The sequence below is a fragment of the Borostomias antarcticus genome, assembly GCF_949987555.1.
Source record: "Borostomias antarcticus genome assembly, chromosome: 7".
Taxonomy (NCBI): domain Eukaryota; kingdom Metazoa; phylum Chordata; class Actinopteri; order Stomiiformes; family Stomiidae; genus Borostomias; species Borostomias antarcticus.
Window position 1 is genome coordinate 8,532,598 of NC_140240.1, and position 21,468 is coordinate 8,554,065.

At 48.4% G+C, this 21,468-nt stretch overlaps 1 protein-coding gene across 1 annotated transcript in view; it reads left to right on the forward strand.

Moving 5' to 3' along the window:
* Window positions 1-820: 820 nt before the first annotated feature.
* Window positions 821-21,468, forward strand: part of per3 (period circadian clock 3) — a gene marked incomplete at both ends in the record, with an annotated part of 24,559 nt that continues 3,911 nt past the window's right edge. Inside the window, 23 exon segments of the mRNA XM_084441316.1 lie at window positions 821-1,068; window positions 1,586-1,598; window positions 1,602-1,743; window positions 3,148-3,266; window positions 5,543-5,741; window positions 6,078-6,129; window positions 6,425-6,573; window positions 6,947-7,025; window positions 7,195-7,301; window positions 8,520-8,676; window positions 9,016-9,124; window positions 9,762-9,890; window positions 10,056-10,164; window positions 11,709-11,820; window positions 12,471-12,601; window positions 13,546-13,695; window positions 14,048-14,398; window positions 14,709-14,866; window positions 14,961-15,127; window positions 15,252-15,459; window positions 16,027-16,183; window positions 16,836-17,022; window positions 20,179-20,329. Of these exon segments, the coding sequence (XP_084297442.1) occupies window positions 821-1,068; window positions 1,586-1,598; window positions 1,602-1,743; window positions 3,148-3,266; window positions 5,543-5,741; window positions 6,078-6,129; window positions 6,425-6,573; window positions 6,947-7,025; window positions 7,195-7,301; window positions 8,520-8,676; window positions 9,016-9,124; window positions 9,762-9,890; window positions 10,056-10,164; window positions 11,709-11,820; window positions 12,471-12,601; window positions 13,546-13,695; window positions 14,048-14,398; window positions 14,709-14,866; window positions 14,961-15,127; window positions 15,252-15,459; window positions 16,027-16,183; window positions 16,836-17,022; window positions 20,179-20,329 (3,384 nt within the window).

The window sequence follows — 21,468 nt, forward strand, 5'->3', positions numbered from 1 at the left end:
GAAAGCTTACAATTTACCCTTTCATAATCTGTAAAAAAAATGAAAAGGTTCCCTCCTTGACAGCTTCTAGGTGAGGGTGGTGCTTGGACACACGTCTGTCAGAGGAGCTCTGAGGTGACTGGTTAACACTTTTAGTAATGCAAGTACAGTGTCCAACATTCAGAATATGAATTATGAATATGGATTTTCCAAACAAACAAGTTTGTGGTGAGTTCATAGTACGTCCCATGTATTAACTTTATATGAACTTTATCCCTGTAAGTACAGTGACAACATTCCGAATATTAATTGGATTTTCCCTATAATACTAGAAAGCACCGTTTCAACAGCCGTGCTGGTGTCCTCTAGTGGTACTAATGGAGTCCGCAGTGCTGGGAGAGTCATAGTGCACCATGTGGCGTGGTTGGCTAGTCATACAGTATGAAGTGAGTTATTGTTATTGTCATGTAATACAGCACCAGATAGCTTGATGCAACTGGTTGTGTTTGCGATGGTGATGCCCTGCGTCAACGAGACACAAGACACCTGCTGCGTTATGAAGTCTGTCCAACCGCACAGAAGTAGAAATGTACTGATAGTAAGTCTCTCTCCTTCTCCCTCTCTCCCTCCATCCCTTTCTCCCTACAACCCTGCTCTCTGCCCCGATATAGTGATCAGAAGCTGACGTCCCAATGACCAACGCTCCAAGCTGATTGGAGGATCATTTCAAACGCCGTCAACCGTCCAGGGACCTCTGTCCTGCCTCTCTTTACTTTATGAATAAGCTCATTGGCTGCTCAAGTTGGCCAGAACTCCATTGATAGGTTGACAAGAGGAGGAGATGCCAGGAGGAGGCAACGGCTCCCAAGAGGGGGAGGAGCCTCTGTTACCGGCGGGAGTGGGAGGGGGGAGGGAGTATGTGTTGTCGGGGCAACGGGGCGGAGGCGGGGAGGAGAGCGGAGAAGAACGGTCTGGCCGGGAGGTGGGACAGGAAGAGGAGGAGATGGCCAGCGGATCACATGACCTTTCCTCCTCGGCCAACTACAGCCCTGGCAGCACAATAGGCTCCGCCTCCACCTCCAACAAAAGGTAAATGGCCCACAATGCAGCGGTCTCTCTGTAGAGGGGGTCTGGACGTCACTAGGAGACCTCCAGAGAGGAGCCGCCCTGTGGGCTTCAGCAGGGCAAAGGTGATAACTTGGTAATTTTGGAATTTGGAATTGAGTATTAGAGTTTATCTGTGGCATAATCTTGCAGCAACATTTCACTGTGACTTAACACCATACATTATTATGTGACGATTAAATTAATCTTGAATCTAACTGCTCTGTTTGACCACTGGCATGATCTCTCTCTCTCTCTCTCTCTCTCTCTCTCTCCCCCTCTCTCTCCCCCCCCCTCCCCCCACAGCTCCCTGTCAGGCCAAGCTGCTCAGCACCCCGAGGGCCACAGTGGCAGGTATGTATCCTATGTTTTAGTATTGCTTTCCTAGATGTCTTTTACATTTATTATATATATAAAATTACAATTTTACATCCTGTGTTGTACTATTGTTTTTCCTTTGCATGTTTTTACACTGTGTGTGTGTATGTGTGTGTGTGTTGAGCAGTGAGCAGGACTAAGGCCGGGATCAGGCGCACAGAGAGTTGATGATGACAGTAGCTGAGATGAAGAAGAGGCTGCCCTCGGAAAAACGAAGTCGCAGCAAAGCCAGCACTGTGGAGGCGCTGAACTACGCCCTCAACTGTGTCAAACAAGTCCAGGGTAACACACTAACTCAGTATCACAGCTCTGAATTACCGTTAGGAAACAGTTATAAAAACAACATTATAAAAACAAACATTATAGTAACGCAATACATAACAATACAAAAAAACATTGCCACTGTTTTATAAAAGACAGTTATACATGTAATGTTTCCACAGAGACAGGGATAGCACTAAGCCTAGGATTTGACAGTAGTATGATAATTACCTTCTGAGAACTTCAGTTTTCAAGTCAATCAGATTTCTCAGTAGAGCATGGAAAGTGTTAGCTTTTGCGTTCCAGAACAGCTCACTTGCACTACAACACCTAGGTTTGTTACGCAATATCCACACACAGTCATTGAGCATATAACAGTACGTCACTGCCTATACATTTGATCTGAATCTGTGCCCCAGATATTTCGCTTTATTAAAAACACATACAGTAGCACTTCCCCTGACAGATACAAGTCTGGAAAGTTCGTTATCCCCTTTTGACAATATTCCTATGACAACATTGTTTTTAGCATTGTAAAATCATCACAAGTACATCATGTTTGACCCCATAATAAAGTTGAAACCCAGCAGTGCTAAGATAAAAGATATCCAGACCATCTACATACATAAAGATGATGTATTAGGGTGCTGTGCAAGCTTAAGTTATTCATGTACACGTTAAAGAGGGCTGTTGAGAGTCATACTCCATTACTAACGCCAAAGCGAGTGGAGACTCTGTTGACCCATTTGACCTGCATACTCTGTTTGACATACTGTACCAGTATGCCAGAATTCTTATCATGCTGTCAGACAGGCCCCTTTGGCTCAATTTCAGAAATAGCTTTAAACTCAGTTAGAAGCCTTAGAGGCATCAATAAAGCCGATTAGAACTGGAGTTTTCCCCATCTATGCATTTAAATTACTTCTTTCACGGGGTAGATATATAAATCAGCACTATGCTTAGCCTTAAAGCCAAACTGGTTGTCTGTACCAATATATTCACATAAACGATGTAATATAATCATTTCCAGAACTTTGGATAACACACAGGCTAGTGCAATTGGCTTATAATTACCCAGACTCCCAACTTTGCCAAGTTTTGTCCTTGATGACAGGCACAAGACTAACTGACAACATAGAATCTGGCAACAGTCCAATCCAAGAAGAACTGCAGCCTTTGGGCAGGCAAACCCAAGGTGCCATTGCCTACTTAGTGTGAGCCATTATGGGGCGCTCTGGTGGCTCATTGGGCTAAAGTGCAATACTGTACCACGAGACTAGTCCTTCTGTCTGTCTGTCTGTCTGTCTGTCTGTCTGTCTGTCTGTCTGTCTGTCCGTCTGTCTGTCTGTCTAATCTAATCTAATCTAATCTGATCATTTTATTGATTGTGTGTTGAGCATTGTCTGTCTCTGGCTCCCCCTCCAGCCAACAGTGAGTACTACAAGCTGCTGATGAGCAGTGGGCAGGAGGAGAGACGAGAGGCCACTGTCTGCTCACTGGAGGAACTGGACAGAGTCACGTCTGAACACACCCTCAAAAATACGGTACACACACGCACACACACTCACGCCTGAACACACCCTCAACACAGTACACACACACACACTCATGTCTGAACACACCCTCAATAACACGGTTCACACACACACTTCTGAGCACATGCTCAAAAACACGGTACACACACACTCTTGCGTCTGAATACACCCTCAAAAACACGGTACACACACATTCACCCACACACATTCTCTCACACGCACACACACACACACACACACACTCATACACACACATCTGTATGTTTGTATATTTTGCTCTACGATTATGGGGTGTGAAAAGTGCCACTTTGGTTGCTTGTTCAAAGCTTACTTACAACGTGTATGTATGTATGTGTGTATGTGTGTGTGTGTGTATATATATATACATACACACACACACATACACACATACCAGTGGAGGCTCGTCCATTGAGGCAGGGGAGGACAGTCCTCCTCAGTTTTTGGAGAGGAGAGGGATTAAAATATAAATATATGAATTTATTTATTCATAATTAATATTATCTCAGTTTTGTTCATAAAGAAGGTTTTCCCTATGGATAAAAACCCATTATTGAAATTCTAAAGCTCCAACAGTGACATCTATAACATGCAGCTGGAGGACCCATAGATATCTATGGAAGGGAGGCTAGCCTCCCTTAGGGCAGGTTCTTTTCTCTTAAATCAATGTAATGCCTTTTTTAATTTGTGATTGGCCAAAACGCTGAAAGATTACCGCAAGGGAGGACAGTACTCCGGTCCTGTCTGAACAGGAGTCAGATATTGACATTTTGTTAGTCCAATCACATTCCAGATTCCAGATTTACCACAGTGAAGGCTGATTGAGTCGGCGTTGATGTCTGTGTTTCTCTTCCCTGTGCCATTGGAGACTTTTTGTGTGTTCGTAGCTCCATAATATAATACATCAGAAAGTATTATGGGACATATTATACATCAAACTGTTCGTCTATTTGTCTTGATTCTAGCCATCTAAATATCTAAGCTGACATAAATACTTTTTGAGCTAGAGCCGTCTGAACACGAATCCCACTGGCTGGCTATAGCCGGTAACGTTAGCTACGAGGTGCACGTCAGGCTATGGCATAGGCAGGCGCGCAGATGGGCTGGAGGCGCAAACTGTCGACAACTCGTCCAAAACATTTCTAGAGACTGGGTCGCAACACCGGATCGGAGAAATCCAAAGCCTGGCTCCTGCTTGCGTGAGAATTGATCACTTTGCGGTGCTTATTCCTCATCCAGTGATGGATGGGTGGATGGAAAACTTTCAACTGAATGTTCATATTGTCCTGATAATTGTAGGCTATAGCAACATAAGAGTGGCAGCTTTGACAGCAACCCAAATGAGCTAATCCCATAGCTGTACCATTGCTAGCTAGCCATGAGCGAACTGTTGGATACTGCATTTGCTGTCCAACGTATATTCCATTGTCCAGTTGTCAAATCTATTTGCCAACAAACTGTTTGAGAGCCAGCACACCTCAGTGTCCCCTAATCAAAAACATTTTCCATATATCACCTAACCTCTCCAGCACCTCACCAATATCAATTCTTTTCTCTTTTTAGAGAAGAGTACAATCCATTACAACTATTGCTTACAATGTTTTATTGTTGTTTTGTAACATTTTATCATGAATATGATAAATAAATGCTGCATGTAGTCAAAGAAAGTGTTATTCAGTTTTTCATATGCTAAAATTGACTGTAAATCCACTTTAAAGCTGATATTTCAAATAATAACTGACTAAGGGAAAGTGCCCCCCGGCGCCCATGGGCGGTTCGCCTCTCTTCCTCCTGTCCTCCTCAGTTTTTTGAGTCACCAGTCGCCACTGGTGTGTATGTATGTAGGCTATGTTAGATTACATACACACACACATACACACATAATCTTGTAATATTTGAACAAGCAACCCTTCGTGGTACACGTGACAGACACACATACATACTGTACACGCACCACTGAGCTCACAACGCAAACACTCATTCGGTCACGTGAGCTCCCCCATTCACTTAAAGCGCGATCGAACTACCACGCATGTGCGCGTTGTTTTGTAGTGAGCTGCGCTGTATGACGCGAACGTGTGTGTATGTGTGTGTGTATGTATATACATACACACACACATATACACACATACATACATACACGTTTTGAAGCTTTGAACAAGCAACCAAAGTGGCACTTTTCACACCCCATATTACTCTTGTGTGAGTTTGTACGGTATTTCTGCACGTATGTGTGTGTGATTCTATGTGTGTGTGTGTGTGTGTAGGACTCGTTCGTGGTGGGCTTCTCCCTGACGAGCGGGCGTGTGCTGTACGCCTCCGAGCATGCTCCCAGCATCCTCTGCTGCAGGAGGAAGTTCCTGGAGTCGGCCCGGTTCGTGGAGCTCCTCTTCCACCAGGACGTCAACGTCTTCTACTCACACACCGCCCAGCCCCACCTTCCCCCCTGGAGCAGTTCACACACCGGTGAGGGAGTGTGTGTGTGTGTGTGTGTGTGTGTGTGTGTGTGTGTGTGTGCTTGTGTGTGTGTGTGTGTGTGTGTGCGCGCGCACCTGTCTGTCTGTCTGTGTGTCTGTGTGTGTGTGAGTGTGTGTGCATGTGTGTTTGTGTTTGCGTGTATTTGCGCGTGTGTGTGTGTGTGAGTGTGTGTGCATGTGTGTTTGCGTGTCTTTGCGTGTGTGTGTGTGTGTGTGTCGGTTTCATTGATAGATCTCCAACCATGTTGTGTGTGTTTGTGTGTGTGTGTGTGTGTCGGTTTCATTGATAGATCTCCAACCACGTTTCTCTCTCCTCTCTCTACAGCAGCTGTTCTGTTTGAGTGTGCCCAGGTGAAGTCCTTCTTCTGCAGGATCAGGTCAGTGTTTGTGTGTGTGTGTGAGGAACTTACTGTGCGAGTGTGTCTTTAGGGCTGTTAATCCAAGTTGTGTGTGTGTGTGTGTGTGTGTGTGTGAGGAACTTACTGTGCGAGTGTGTCTATAGGGCTGTTAACCTGTGTGTGTGTGCGTGTGTGCGTGCGTGCGTGCGTGCGTGTGTGAGGAACTTACTGTGCGAGTGTGTCTATAGGGCTGTTAACTCATGTTGTGTGTGTGTGTGTGTGTACGTGTGTGTGTACTGTACGTCTGTGTGTGTGTGTGTGTGTGTGTGTGTAGAGGAGAGAAGGACCGTGACGGTGAGATGCGCTACAACCCATTCCGGGTCACTCCCTACCTGCTGAAGGTGCAGGAGGGCGGGGCTAGTGGCAGGGAGGAGGAGCCATGCTGTCTGGCGCTGGCTGAGCGAATCACCTCAGGATACGAGGGTATGACACTGACACCACCTTGACCGTTTTGCATCGTAGAAGTTAGAGTGTGCGGCATCAGCACTTTTGTCCTGTTTACTGCCTACTGACAGTAGGTGTGCGTTCCCCCTTCTTCACTTCACAACCTTGACCGGAACCACGACTACTGCACGAACGCAGACTGGCACACATCAGTACCCATGGAGTGGTGTTGAATGGTGTTGAATGGTGAATACTGATGTTGAATAGTGAATAGCGATGTTGAATCTTGCGGTTGAATCTTGGTGAATAGTGGTGTTGAATCTTCACACATCAGTACTCATGGTGTGGTGCGGTGTGTTTGTGTGTGTGTGTGTGTGTGTGTGTGTGTGTGTGTGTGTGGTTCTTCCTGCAGCTCCTCGTATCCCCATGGACAAACGCATCTTCACCACCACACACTCACCCGGATGTGTGTTCCTAGAGGTGGACGACAGGTTAGCACACACACACACACACACACACACACACACACACACACACACACACACACACACACATACACACACACACACACACTCACACACACACACACATACAAACACACAATCACAGCATGTTCAGAGAATGGGAGAACTGACTTCACATCCGTGTCTGTGTGTGCAGGGCAGTGCCTTTGCTTGGATACCTGCCTCAGGATCTGATTGGCATGTCCATGCTCACCTGTGTTCACCCAGAAGACCGCCCGCTCATGCTCTCCATGCACTGCAAAGGTACCACAACCAATCACCAGCCTTTACTGCAGCCACAACCAATCACCAGCCATCACTGCAGCCACAACCAATCACCAGCCTTTACTGCAGCCACAACCAATCACCAGCCATCACTGCAGCCACAACCAATCACCAGCCTTTACTGCAGCCACAACCAATCACCAGCCATCACTGCAGCCACAACCAATCACCAGCCTTTACTGCAGCCACAACCAATCACCAGCCATCACTGCAGTGCATTACAATAGATCAACACACTAGGATTGAACAATGTCTGTGTCCCAAACGGATTAAATGCTGCTTATTCAGGCAGCATTCGGAGGCAGGGAGGCATCAAGTCATGTCCCAATCGAATATTCACAAATATGCTGAGGTGCCTCCGACTGGGCAGATTTTGAAGGCAGCACAGATGTATCCTTCGTTAGTCAAGATATTCCACAATCCTGTGTGCCCGCTCCACTGCTCCAACCAAAATAAATTTGGTTTCAATGACTGTTAATATGCCACTTTATGAAGTTTGTCAGGCAATTTGTTGTCAGGCGAGAAAGTAACCATGTAGATTCCCAAAATGTGTCCAGTTTATCAAAATAACCCGTTTATATATCTGATCTGCCGTTTGTTTTCCACTTCTGTAGGCTAACATTAGCTAGCTACGTTAGTTACGTACTGCAGATACCTGCGGGGTTCGACAGAAACGTCGGAACAAATAGCTAAACAAAATGTAAAATGATTTGGGGACCAATATCTTTAGCTAGCTACGGAGCTTAAGTAACTAGCTCACTATATTGTCTTAGCAGTTGGTAAAAAAAACAGGATACAAAAACAAACTTGCACCTTCATCTGAAGCTATACAATACTGGGACCATTTGTGGCTGGGTAGCTACAGGCAGTCAAATACTAGGCTAGGCTAACGTATCAGACAAGCATTTATTTGGGAACATGTTAGCTGGCGAGCATAACAACCAGTTTGTTGGCTTTTTGTTTTGGCAACTGATAAGTTCATATGTTACACAGCAACACTTTTTCCAGAATAATATTTTAGTGATGTTTGACCAACAGGTATTTGGTGACAAGACATCATGTCACTGGTTCCTTGGAAGTCTGTCTCAATTCAGACCCCTTTACAGGCTCTCTCTCCCTCTCTCTCTCTCCCTCTCTTCCTCTCTCTCTCTCTCTCTCTCTCTCTCCCTCTCTCTCTCTCTCTCTCTCTCTCTATAGTGTTGAAGTATGCGGGCCAGTCTTCGTTTGAACACTCGCCCGTGCGTCTGCGCTGTCAGAACGGAGAGTACGTCACCTTGGAGACCAGCTGGTCCAGCTTCATCAACCCCTGGAACCGCAAGGTGGCCTTCATCATCGGACGCCACAAAGTCAGAACGTACGTAGCGCACAGACACACACACACACACGCACACACAAGCACATACACACACACACACACCGATACGCACAGACACACACACACACACATATATGCGCTCACACACGCACACACACACACACATATACGCTCTCACACACGCACACACACATATACGCACATACACACACACACAGTTCTAGAGCTATAAGATTGTTATTTTACGCCATGTCATGTCAGAGTCGCAGCTTCATTCACTTGAATCCTGTCTAACCTCCTGTGTGTGTGTGTGTGTGTGTGTGTGTGTGTGTGTGTGTGTGTGTGTGTGTTTGTGTGTGTGTGTGTGTCTTTTCACAGGAGTCCCCTGAATGAGGATGTGTTTGCTGCGCGGAGTAAAGATGACCGGCAGATCACCTACGAAGAGATCAAAGACCTACAGGCTAAGATTTACAGACTGTTCCTGCAGGTAACAGGACACACACACACACACACACACACACGCACTCACACACACCGTGGTGGCTTCAGCCATCTTTTACGGCACGGTCTGCTGGGGCAGCAGCATCTCGGCTGCGGACAGAAGGAGGCTTGATTAAGACGGTCAGCTCTGTCCTGGGAGGTCCCCTGGACAGGGTGGAGGAGGGGGGAGGGAAGCGGGCGACGGCCAAGCGGTCATCTCAGATGGAGAACGACTCTCACTCTTGCTTCTCCAGCGACAGAACGCTTCGCCCCGGTGTGTGTGAAGGAGCGAGACCGCAGGTCCAGACTGGACAACCAGCGCTGCTCCCTAGTAGAACACACACACACACATATACAACTGAACTGGCTAAATGACTGCTCTCTTATGTATGAAATGTGTATCAATGTTTTATCTTTATTTATGCTATCTTTTTTAAAAACTCAATCCACTTGCTGCTGTAACGTTGCAATTTCCCCTTGAGGGGCTAATAAAGGATATTCTTATCTTCCTATCTTACACACACACACAAAGATGGGCTCCTTAGGATGAATCCCTCCAATTGTGTTACATTATGAGTGTGTATGTGAGGGTATACTGAGTGTGTGTGTGCGTGTGTGTGCGTGTGTGTCTCTCTCCTTTATAGCCGGTCTATAACCATGGCTCCAGTGGGTACGGTAGTCTGGGCAGTAACGGCTCTCATGAGCACTACATCAGCGTGGCTTCGTCCAGCGACAGCAACGGGAACCTGTGGGAGGAGTCGCACCGTGAAGCGGTGAGACCACACAGCACCACCGCTGGACAGGAGGCCACATTACTACACAAGAAGACAGCCTCGCCGGCTTACTGTACTGTATGCTTAATGTGTGTGTGTGTGTGTGTGTGTGTGTGTGTGTGTGTGTGTGTGTGTGTGTGTGTGTGTGTGTGTGTGTGTGTGTGGATGACCCTGCAGCCGGTCTGTGCTGATGTGAACAGGGTGAAGAGTTGGGGCCAGCAGGCGTACTTGGACTCCCGCAAGGAGCTCACTGCCCTGGGCATCCCTGCCACAGGTACCTCAACATTACCACAACTACCCTGTCACTAACACTCAACCCTGGTACCTCAACATTACCACAACTACCCTGTCACTAACACTCAACCCTGGTACCTCAACATTACCACAACTGCCCTGTCACTAACACTCAACCCTGGTACCTCAACATTACCACAACTTCCCTGTCACTAACACTCAACCCTGGTCCCTCAACATTACCACAACCACCCTGTCACTAACACTCAACCCTGGTACCTCAACATTACCACAGCTGCCCTGTCACTAACACTCAACCCTGGTACCTCAACATTACCACAACTACCCTGTCACTAACACTCAACCCTGGTACCTCAACATTACCACAACTGCCCTGTCACTTTATAACTAACCCTCAACATTACCAGAACTACCCTGTCACTACTGTATATAACTAACACTCAACACTACCAGAACTACCCTATCACTTTATAAATAACACCCTCAACATTACCAGAATCAACCTTGTCACTATATGACTACTATAACACCCACAACATGACCAATAGAGTCTGTGCCACTTCACCGCCCAAGCTTTTGTTTTGAGGGCGTATCGACGGGTCAAAATTTAAAGAGTGACAGGTCGTATCAGCACATGAGAGACGCTAGCCCAGGTTAGATGGGCGGGGCATATCTATGGGTGATAACGCCTAAGCGTGAAAGTTGTTTGGTGTTGCTGGGATTCCAGCGCTACCAGTGAATTGCCAGGATTTGAACACCAGATTATTGCATGAAGTGTCCTCGACCTATAGAGAGATCTGCAGCATGCAGTAACATAGTCAGCGTAGCTTACGTAGTGTATAGCTATCACCCTCAACGTTACCAGAACTACCGTCACTATATAACTAACACCCTCAACATCACTAGAACTACCCTGTCACTATATAACTAACACCCTCAACATCACTAGAACTACCCTGTCACTATATAACTAACACCCTCAACATCACTAGAACTACCCTGTCACTATATAACTAACACTCTCAACATTAACATTACTACCCTATCACTATATAACTAACACACTCAACATTACCATAACTACCCTATCACTATATAACTAACACTCTCAACCCTGCCACAGGAACCTGCAATACCAGGTCTCATAGTGGATAATCTCATGAACCTCCTGTCACGCACACTGGCCCCCACGCCAAGACACAGCAGATAATAACCCACAGCAGTAGGAGACTGCTGCTCTGCCAGGCTTCTAGCAGGTTCTCTTACTAGACCAGGCCTCTCACCTGCTCTCCCAGGGTTCTAGTAGGTTCTCCCACTAGACCAGGCCTCTCACTTGCTCTCCCAGGGTTCTAGCAGGTTCTCCCACTAGACCAGGCCTCTCACTTGCTCTCCCAGGGTTCTAGCAGGTTCTCTCACTAGATCAGGCCTTTCACTTGCTCTCCCAGGGTTCTAGCAGGTTCTCTTACTAGACCAGGCCTCTCACCTGCTCTCCGAGGGTTCTAGCAGGTTCTCTCACTAGACCAGGCTGCCCCTCACCTCTGAACTCTCTGTGATGCCTCCCAGGGCGCCTCCCCCACGCGGCGACCGGTTGCCAGGTGAGAGGTCACGAAGAGAGCAGGAAGCAGCCGCACATTCCCTCCTACCAGCAGATCAACTGTGTGGACAGCATCATCAGGTGAGATGGTGTAGCTTGTAAGGCTGTGCAGTAATAATATTCTGCCGTACAGTAACAATACAGTAAAAAATTAAAATATGGATTTCTTTTTAATTATTATATATATATATATATATATATATACACAGAACAAGACAGGGAATGGATATAGATATAGAAATTTAAGGATAGAATTCAGATGCATTATTTATGTGATTTAAAATGTCCTTTCATTCCCTCCGCCCTCAGGATCACCTCCAGGGAGCGGAGGATGGAGTTGTATTTTCAGCTGTATTTTAAAATTTTCTGTAAATTATGTAGAGTATCACAATATGTATTGTATCGTATCGCAATGTATCGCAATGTATCATGATGTGTATTGTGATATGTACTGTATCGTATCGTGAGGTCCTTGCCGATAGGCCCTAGTAGCCTGGTCACCTCAGCTGCTTCTCTGTGATCTTTAGAGGTGTCAGAGAAGAACCTAAAGCTAATCTCCCTGTTTTCAGTCTTATTGCAATGCACTTTCCATGCCCTGCTAATGAATGTCCAGTCTTTGTCATTGTTAATGATAGCTCCATTGTGTGTGTGTGTGTGTGTGTGTGTGTGTGTGTGTGTGTGTGTGTGTGTGTGTGTGTGTGTGTGCATGTGTGCATGTGTGCGGTACACAGGTATCTGGAGAGTTACACAGGTCCAGCTCTTAAGCGTAAAAGTGAGTCTCGTTCCCTCGTCACCTCTTCATCCTCCTCCTCTACCTCAGAGGACGACAAGCCCACAGACATGCCCCAGGCCAGCCCAGAAGGTGAGACACACACACACACACAGACACACAGACACACGGGCACGCATGTGTAACCGAGTGAAACGTGGAGTAGCCGGTGAAAACTCACTCCTCAAAGGAGTCACTCCAAGACGGACGTCCCTATTGGTGCAACTGTCAGTGTATCCGCCTCCTAAGCAGGAGAGCCTGTCGAACGTGGGTAAGAATCCTGCCCTGGGCAAGCCCTTAACGTGGGTCCAACTGATAAATAGGGATGTTCATTTTTGAATACTCTACTGTTCATATGACCGAATATTAAAATATTCGACAGGCATTGTATTTAATTTGTTTACATCACATATAACATATCCCAATGATTTAATGTTGTCTGCCAGAATTATTTTTTGTACAGAGAACTGGTTTGTTAAAAAACTTTTTTTTTGTACAAAAAAAGGTCGAAATAACTTTTTTCGGCTTTGTAGGCTACCGGTATTTTTGATAGGCCTACCTATCTCCTCTCTGAGTGCATGATCAGCCTGTCTCCAGGGGAGCCAGATCAAATGAATGATTTGTAATGTTATTCGATAGCCTAATTTTCATACAAGTAATATTCATACTGGTTTAAATACATACCGGTAATCTGATATTTCAGGTATTTCCCGGTATTAAGGTTGTAACTAGAGAAAGATTGTTGTTGTTTTGTTTTGTTGTTGAAAATCGAATTTGGGTCTGGCACGCTTATTTGAAAATTCAAATATTCTAAGTCATCCCTACTGATGAACACAATGCAGACGAGAGTACGACGGTTACACACCTGCACGCACACATGCGCGCACACACACGCACACACATTGTATGTCAGATGGCAATTAATGATGTTATTAACCCGCTCCTATCTGTGTGCTTGCGTGTGCGTGTGTGTGTGTGTGTGTGTGTGTGTGTGTGTGTGTGTGTGTGTGTGTGTGTGTGTGTGTGTGTGTGTGTAGTGGTGCCGGACAGCCAGGTGTCTGTGGGATCCACAGCAGCGGTGGTGGGAGCTCCTCTGACTGACATCACTCTGTCCACCAAGGCCATGAGTGTCACCAGCCAGTGTTCCTACAGCAGCACCATCGTACATGTGCCCCAGCCAGAGTCAGGTATACACACACACACACACACGCGTGCACACACACACACATGCGCACACACACACACACACACACACACACATACATATACAGACATGCACACATACATAAACATACAGTACATAAAGATACACACGCAAATACCTACACACGTGCACACACACACACACATATACACATACATAAACATACACACACAAACACCTACACACACACACACATATAAAAATACACACGCAAACATCTACACACATACACAAAGAGATACACATTTTAACGTAATTTTGAAGGGTAGGATTTTCCAGATACAAGCTCACTGACGTTACCCCTCCCCTGTGGTCCTGCTTCCCGCCCCCCCCAGAGGTGACAGCGCTGGAGGACGCACCAATGGGCAGCGAGCCTGCCGACCCCGCCCCTACCCCCGGCGCTGCTCACCCCGACCCCGCCCCTACCCCCGGCCCCACTCGCCCCGACCCCGCCCCTACCCCCGGCGCTGCTAGCCCCGGCCCCATCCCCAGCCCGGCCGCCGAGGAGCTGCGATTGGTGGGCCTGACCAAGGAGGTCCTGTCGGTCCACACCCAGAGGGAGGAGCAGGAGTACGTGGACCGCTTCCGCCATCGCATCCTCCACAGCCCCTACAGCTCCTACCTGCAGCAGGACCACAGCTCCCTGGCCGCCTCCCAACCCCCAGGTAACCCCGCCCACTACCCAGGTAACCCCGCCCCCTCCCACCACCCAGGCAACCCCGCCCACCCACCACCCAACTAACTCCGCCCAGTACCCAGGTAACCCTGCCAACCCCCAGGTAACTCCACCCACCACCCAGGTAACCCCTCCCCTTCTCACCCCCCAGGTAACCCCGCCCACCCTCCAGATAACCCCTCCCCTTCTCACTCCCCAGATAACCCCGCCCTCTGTCTGTCCCAGGTTAGACGAATCAGTGTTGGGTACTAGAGGACGTGGAGAGTTGAGACAGGCCTGAACCTTGTTTTCTGTTTGTGTTCTTCTCTGTTTCCCGCCAGGCGACCACGTGATGCGGACGGCGAACGTGGGCGGCGGCGGCTGGTCCCGCCCTCGAACGGGAAAGCCCAAACACAAGCGTCCCAAACGCCAGGGTTCGTCGGACAGCTACGCCTCCCCCACCGGACCCCCTCACCTCCTCCTCCGCCAACCGGCCATGGCGCCCAACTCCTCCTGGCCGTCCTCCCAGCCCCAGACGGGGGGGCCCTCCTCCTCCTACCCCTACCCCTCCATGCCCCCCCCTCCCCCACCAGGCCCTCTACTACCCCCCAACGGGCGGGGTAGTATCCAGATCCAGATCTGGATCCGGGTCCATCCAGATCCAGGGCCTGCTGCAGCAGCCCATGCTCCCAGCCCAGGGCCTCTGCCCGTACACGGGCCCCATGATGGCCGTCGTCCTGCCCAGCTACCCCGCCGCCATGTACCCCCCCCCCCTCCTCCTCCCCGACCCCGCTGCCCCAGGCCCCCTACGCCGTGCCGGGCTTCACCCCCGTCCCTCCGCCCCGGCCCCAGACCCCCCCGGGCCCTCTGCCCTGCGCCCCCAGGGCCGGCTCCTGGTTGGAGGGGGAGGAGGAGGAGGAGGCGGGGGCCGGGCCCCCTGCCGGCTGGGCCCCTCTAGTGTCCAGCTCTCGCTCCAGCTCTCCTCTGCAGCTCAACCTCCTGCAGGAGGAGCTGCCCCGGCCCGGCGAGACGTCCAGCAGCCCTGCCGGACACGCCCACGCCGAGGGCCTGCAGGAGCAGCAACGCACTGGGGTGAGCCCTCCCTTCGCGCTGTGCACGCACACAATCGTACACACACACACACACCCTCGCACGCACACACACACACACACACACACTCACACACTCACACACTCACACACACACACACTCACACACACTCACACACACACACACTCACACACACACATTACATTAGTCATTAAGATGACGCTTTTATCCAAACCACTTACAATGATTGCATTTAACGTAGGAAAAGCCATTGTACTGCTACTCGCCAGAACTCACAAGTGCCTCTACTTTCTAAAACAAGTGACTAAGAGCATAATTGAGTGCTGAAGGCAAAGTGCAACAATAGCAAACTAACAATACAATAGGTGCTTAAGAGGGAGGATCGTGGTAGTACTTCTGGAAGAGATGACACACACGCACACACACACACACACACACACACACACACACACACACACTCAGCTCTCCTAGTCTCCGTCCCTCATCTCCCAGTCCTAGCGGACAACTTCACCTTCAAAGCAGGTTTCTGATTCAGCGCCCGGGTTGGTGGAAGTGACAGTCTAGCTCCTGACCCCCGCCCCCCTCCAGGCTCCCAGCGAGATGGAGAACCAGGATGGCCAGTCGACGTCCAGCGAACTGCTGGACCTGCTGCTGCAGGAGGACGGCTGGTCCGGCACCGGCTCCAACGCCTCGGGGTCCCTGGGCTCCGTCTCCGGGTCCAACGGAACCTCCACCTCACACACAGGTAGGGCGGGGACAGAGCCGGGCCTGGTCCGGAGCAAAACACCACAGAACCTGGGCGTAGGGGCGGGACCAGCGCCAATCCAGCTGCATTTGAACATGACGTCATTGGGAACGTGTAGTTGGGACTAAATGAAAAAGGAGAAAACTGTAGCTAGCCAACGCGGTGAAGTGAGTTAACGTGGAAAAAAGTCCAAGTAGCCTAAATCACACTTTATGTATCAAATATGCTACCGACAGCTCAACTTGTTAGCAATACTTGAAAAGTGGAAAGCTGCGGTCAGTGACCAAACAGAGGCCAAATCAGCCTCCCTGCACTGCTCCTCTATCTGCGTGGGCCAATCATCCCTCCGCGCACAAAATCCAAGAGTGGTGTCCACAAATATGTGTTTTTTCCTAGAAGTTCTTGCCACAGTGAGAGCTTCTGGGTACTCAGATTAACACACACACCACCCACACACACAGGACAGGACAGTACACACATGTACACTCTGAAATTCACTTCCACAGATTAAATGCTTTCTCAAAACTGTCCAGGTCAATTAATAACAATTAATTGAAAATACATAAACACACGCACACACTCACACATACTCACACACACACACACACACACACACACACACACCTGAACCTGTCTTCTGCATGTCTCACAGGGAGCAGCGACAGCAGCAAGTACTTCGCCAGCAACGATTCGTCAGACACGTCGCAGAGAGCCCAGAACAGCCAGGAGGTCGGCGTGCAACACACGCTCCCCTTTGACACGCGCATGGACAACTCCGTGTGGACCGTGATCCAGAACACGCCAGAGGAGGTCATGATGACCTACCAGATCCTCCCCAGGTACCCAGCACCGCCTCAACACCACTACACACACTAGCTAGGAACTGAGAGCTCAACACTAGACAAACTGCACTGGCCTTATGAACTGAGAGCTCAACACTAGACACACTGCACTGGCTTTAGGAACGGAGAGCTCAACACTAGACACACTGCACTGGCCTTATGAACTGAGAGCTCAACACTAGACACACTGCACTGGCTTTAGGAACTGAGAGCTCAACACTAGACACACTGCACTGGCCTTATGAACTGAGAGCTCAACACTTCACTTGTCATAACCTGGCTCATAGGAAATGATAAAGAGGGAGACGCGGATATGGGTGCAAGTAAAATAATTATAATTTATGAACTAACTAAAGAATAAACCATACAAAATAGTAGGATGTGATGGTCAGTATAATCGGTGGACACGTAGAGTTGGGTAGAGGTGTAAAAATAAGGAACAAGGTCTGCCCCCAAACAGAAGGTCAAAAAGGGGGAGAGAGAGAAAGGGAGAGTGGGGCCCTGGGGCCCAATCCCAATGTCCCCCCTAAACCCTCAAGCCCTGAGCCCTCACAGACTTATTGACGTCACCTGGTGAAGTGATCGAGTGTGAGAGGCTGCAAGGGCTCGAATTGGTATAACAAGGAATGGGACAGCACTTGTGACATCACATTACGTTGACGTGAAAACATATTTCTTACTATTGTGGGCGTGGGGCTTTTTTTAAATCAATTTGTAAATTGTACATGTTTTTCTTGTAGGCCTTCGTGTAAATTAATTTTGGCTGAGTCAAATCCCCTTTACATTATCAGAACTCTCTGTGTTACCCTCAAAACATTTGTTCAACTTGAAATCATTTCATTTTGTGGTCATATGCGATCGCATCTGCGATCAAATATCAACCCAACCCAGTATTTGTTAGTAGGATCGCATCGATCCTACATTACTGCCTGTGATTCTTGTTTGTGATGAATCCAAAAGTATTAACTTAAGAATGATAATATATTATGTATACACATTCCTGCACCTCACAACTCTTTCCATATTCATGTTGGAAATCTCAATTCAAAGAACACTGCACCGAAATGGGTGCTTAATGTCATACTGCTTTTAACTGGGCAATCATATGATTTAGAGCAACAGAAATCGATGTAAATTATAACCATAGCCTACATATTTTTAAACAAATCACATTATACAAACCCATGGGGTTAATAACCCATACTTAAAAATAATGAAACCAAATTAATTATAAGGCTACTTGTGCAGATAAGCAAGTCCAGCTGAAAACATGAAAACATATTTTGTTCTGTAACGTGAACGTTACGGTTGGTTGATCTGTCCGTGCTTGTTTATTGGCTGTTCTTCAGGTAACCCCGTGTTTCACGTCACGACGCTTTGAACTGTGGGTAATTCCCTTGGGCTAAGTCTGCAGAAATGCAGACTTACGGGAAGGGGCCATAAAGGGCTCAAAATGGCTGCCGGAGAGCCCTCGCGCACTTGCCGAGTTGACATTGGGACACCCCTAAGCCCTCGCGGACTTCGCGGGAGCGCGCTCTTAAGTCTGCGAGTCTGCAAGGGTGGACATTGGGACTGGGCCAATGTCCACCCTTGCAGACTCGCAGACTTAAGAGCGCGCTCCCGCGAAGTCCGCGAGGGCTTAGGGGTGTCCCAATGTCAACTCGGCAAGTGCGTGAGGGCTCTCCGGCAGCCATTTTGAGCCCTTTATGGCCCCTTCCCGTAAGTCTGCATTTCTGCAGACTTAGCCCAAGGGAATTACCCACAGTTCATAGCGTCGTGACGTGAAACACGGGGTTACCTGAAGAACAGCCAATAAACAAGCACGGACAGATCAACCAACCGTAACGTTCACGTTACAGAACAAAATATGTTTTCATGTTTTCAGCTGGACTTGCTTATCTGCACAAGTAGCCTTATAATTATTTTGGTTTCATTATTTTTAAGTATGGGTTATTAACCCCATGGGTTTGTATAATGTGATTTGTTAAAAAATATGTAGGCTATGGTTATAATTTACATCGATTTCTGTTGCTCTAAATCATATGATTGCCCAGTTAAAAGCAGTATGACATTAATTACCCATTTCGGTGCAATGTTCTTTGAATTGAGATTTCCAACATGAATATGGAAAGAGTTGTGAGGTGCAGGAATGTGTATACATAATATATTATCATTCTTAAGTTAATACTTTTGGATTCATCACAAACAAGAATCACAGGCAGTAATGTAGGATCGATGCGATCCTACTAACAAATACTGGGTTGGGTTGATATTTGATCGCAGATGCGATCGCATATGACCACAAAATGAAATGATTTCAAGTTGAACAAATGTTTTGAGGGTAACACAGAGAGTTCTGATAATGTAAAGGGGATTTGACTCAGCCAAAATTAATTTACACGAAGGCCTACAAGAAAAACATGTACAATTTACAAATTGATTTAAAAAAAGCCCCACGCCCACAATAGTAAGAAATATGTTTTCACGTCAACGTAATGTGAGGTCACAAGTGCTGTCCCATTCCTTGTTATACCAATTCGAGCCCTTGCAGCCTCTCACACTCGATCACTTCACCAGGTGACGTCAATAAGTCTGTGAGGGCTCAGGGCTTGAGGGTTTAGGGGGGACCGACTGGGCCAGAGAGAGGGAGAGAGAGAGGCAGAGAGAGAGAGGCAGAGAGAGAGAGGCAGAGAGAGAGAGAGAGAGAGGCAGAGAGAGAGGCAGAGAGAGAGAGAGAGGGAGAAAGAGAGAGAGGCAGAGAGAGAGAGAGAGAGCTGAAGAGGCGCAGCGCAGCCTATAGGTGACGACCGACCACAGGTGCGCTGCATCAGTAATCAGGCCCCTACCTGCCACCCCACAAGAAAACAGAGAGACAGAATAGGAAATACCATGATGCCCTACTCCATCTGGTCATATTTTGCAGTATGCAAGCCAACACACCTTTCTGGCTATTCTGACCCACAATCCCGTGCGCAGCGGAAATTACGTTGCGCCAGCTGTGGAGGAATGTGGCTTTATGGACCGCGATGGATGTGGTCAAATTTCAAGCCGCAATGTTATGACAAAGTGGTACAGTATGTCCCAGTTGTACGCAGCCAGGGAGAGCAGAAAAGGAGGAGGCGGTGACGTCACCTCCCTCTCTCTCCCCCGTAGGAAGCGGGCGGCGGTGCTGGTGGAGGACCTGGAGAAGCTGGAGGAGCTGCGGCCGCTGCAGCCCTGGTTCAGTCAGGAGCAGAGGGAGGAGCTGGAGGAGGTGCACCCCTGGATACAGCAGCACACCTTCCCCCAGGAGATAGACAAGCAGGTGGGGACACGCATCCACACACACACACACACACAGGCACACACACACACGTACACGCACAGACACGTCCACGCACAGACACACACACGCATCCACGCACAGACACACACGCGTCCACGTACTGTACACGCACAGACACACACACACGTCCACGTACACGCACAGACACACACACACGCACAGACACACACACACACACATGTCCACGTACACGCACAGACACACACACATCCGCATACACGCACAGACACACACACAGACATACACGAACAGACACACACACAGACACGCACACACACACGTTCACAGTACAATCTTAAGTAACCACCCCTCTCTCTCTCTCTCTCTCTCTCCTAGGGCTGTGTGGGTTGTACTTTAGGGGTGGGGCTTCCTCCCTCCCCCCTCCCCCCTGCTCCAGATAGCTCCTCCCATCTGGACAGCCCTCAGACGGAGTACAGTCCCATGCTCGACACCTGATAGGCCACCATTCTAGGAAACGCGCGTCCTCACAGCCAACCAGCTGGCTGCACCGGGGCCTTAAACCCCTCCCACAAACTATTTATCCTGACCAAAAGGAGGAGGAGATCTGAGAGGCGCTCTAGCCTGACTTTCTCAGGTATAAGTATCCATGGGACACATATACGTTGTCACACACATGTGCGCACACACACACAAACTCATGGCCAGTGTGGCTGGACCAGACCAAGAACCACAGAAAAGAACTCTCAGCCACTCTGTTTGAGGGCGGAGCAGAGGAGGACGCCGTTTTCATTGGCAGGTTCCTCTGTCATGTGACCAGTTCTTGAACTCCGCCTTCTCCCTTTTCTCAGTGTTATGGACGCTGTAGAAGTTCCTACTTTGGGTTTGAGTGTGAAACTGTTTCACAGTGTCTTCTCACCCTGGATGATGCCTGCTACACGGGAGTCAGGACACCATTTATACTGCTACACAGACCTGAAGAGACCAGTCATACTGCTACACAGGCCTGGAGAGACCAGTCAAACTGCTACACAGGCCTGGAGAGACCAGTCATACTGCTACACAGGCCTGAAGAGACCAGTCATACTGCTACACAGGCCTGGAGAGACCAGTTATACTGCTACACAGGCCTGGAGAGACCAGTCATACTGCTACACAGG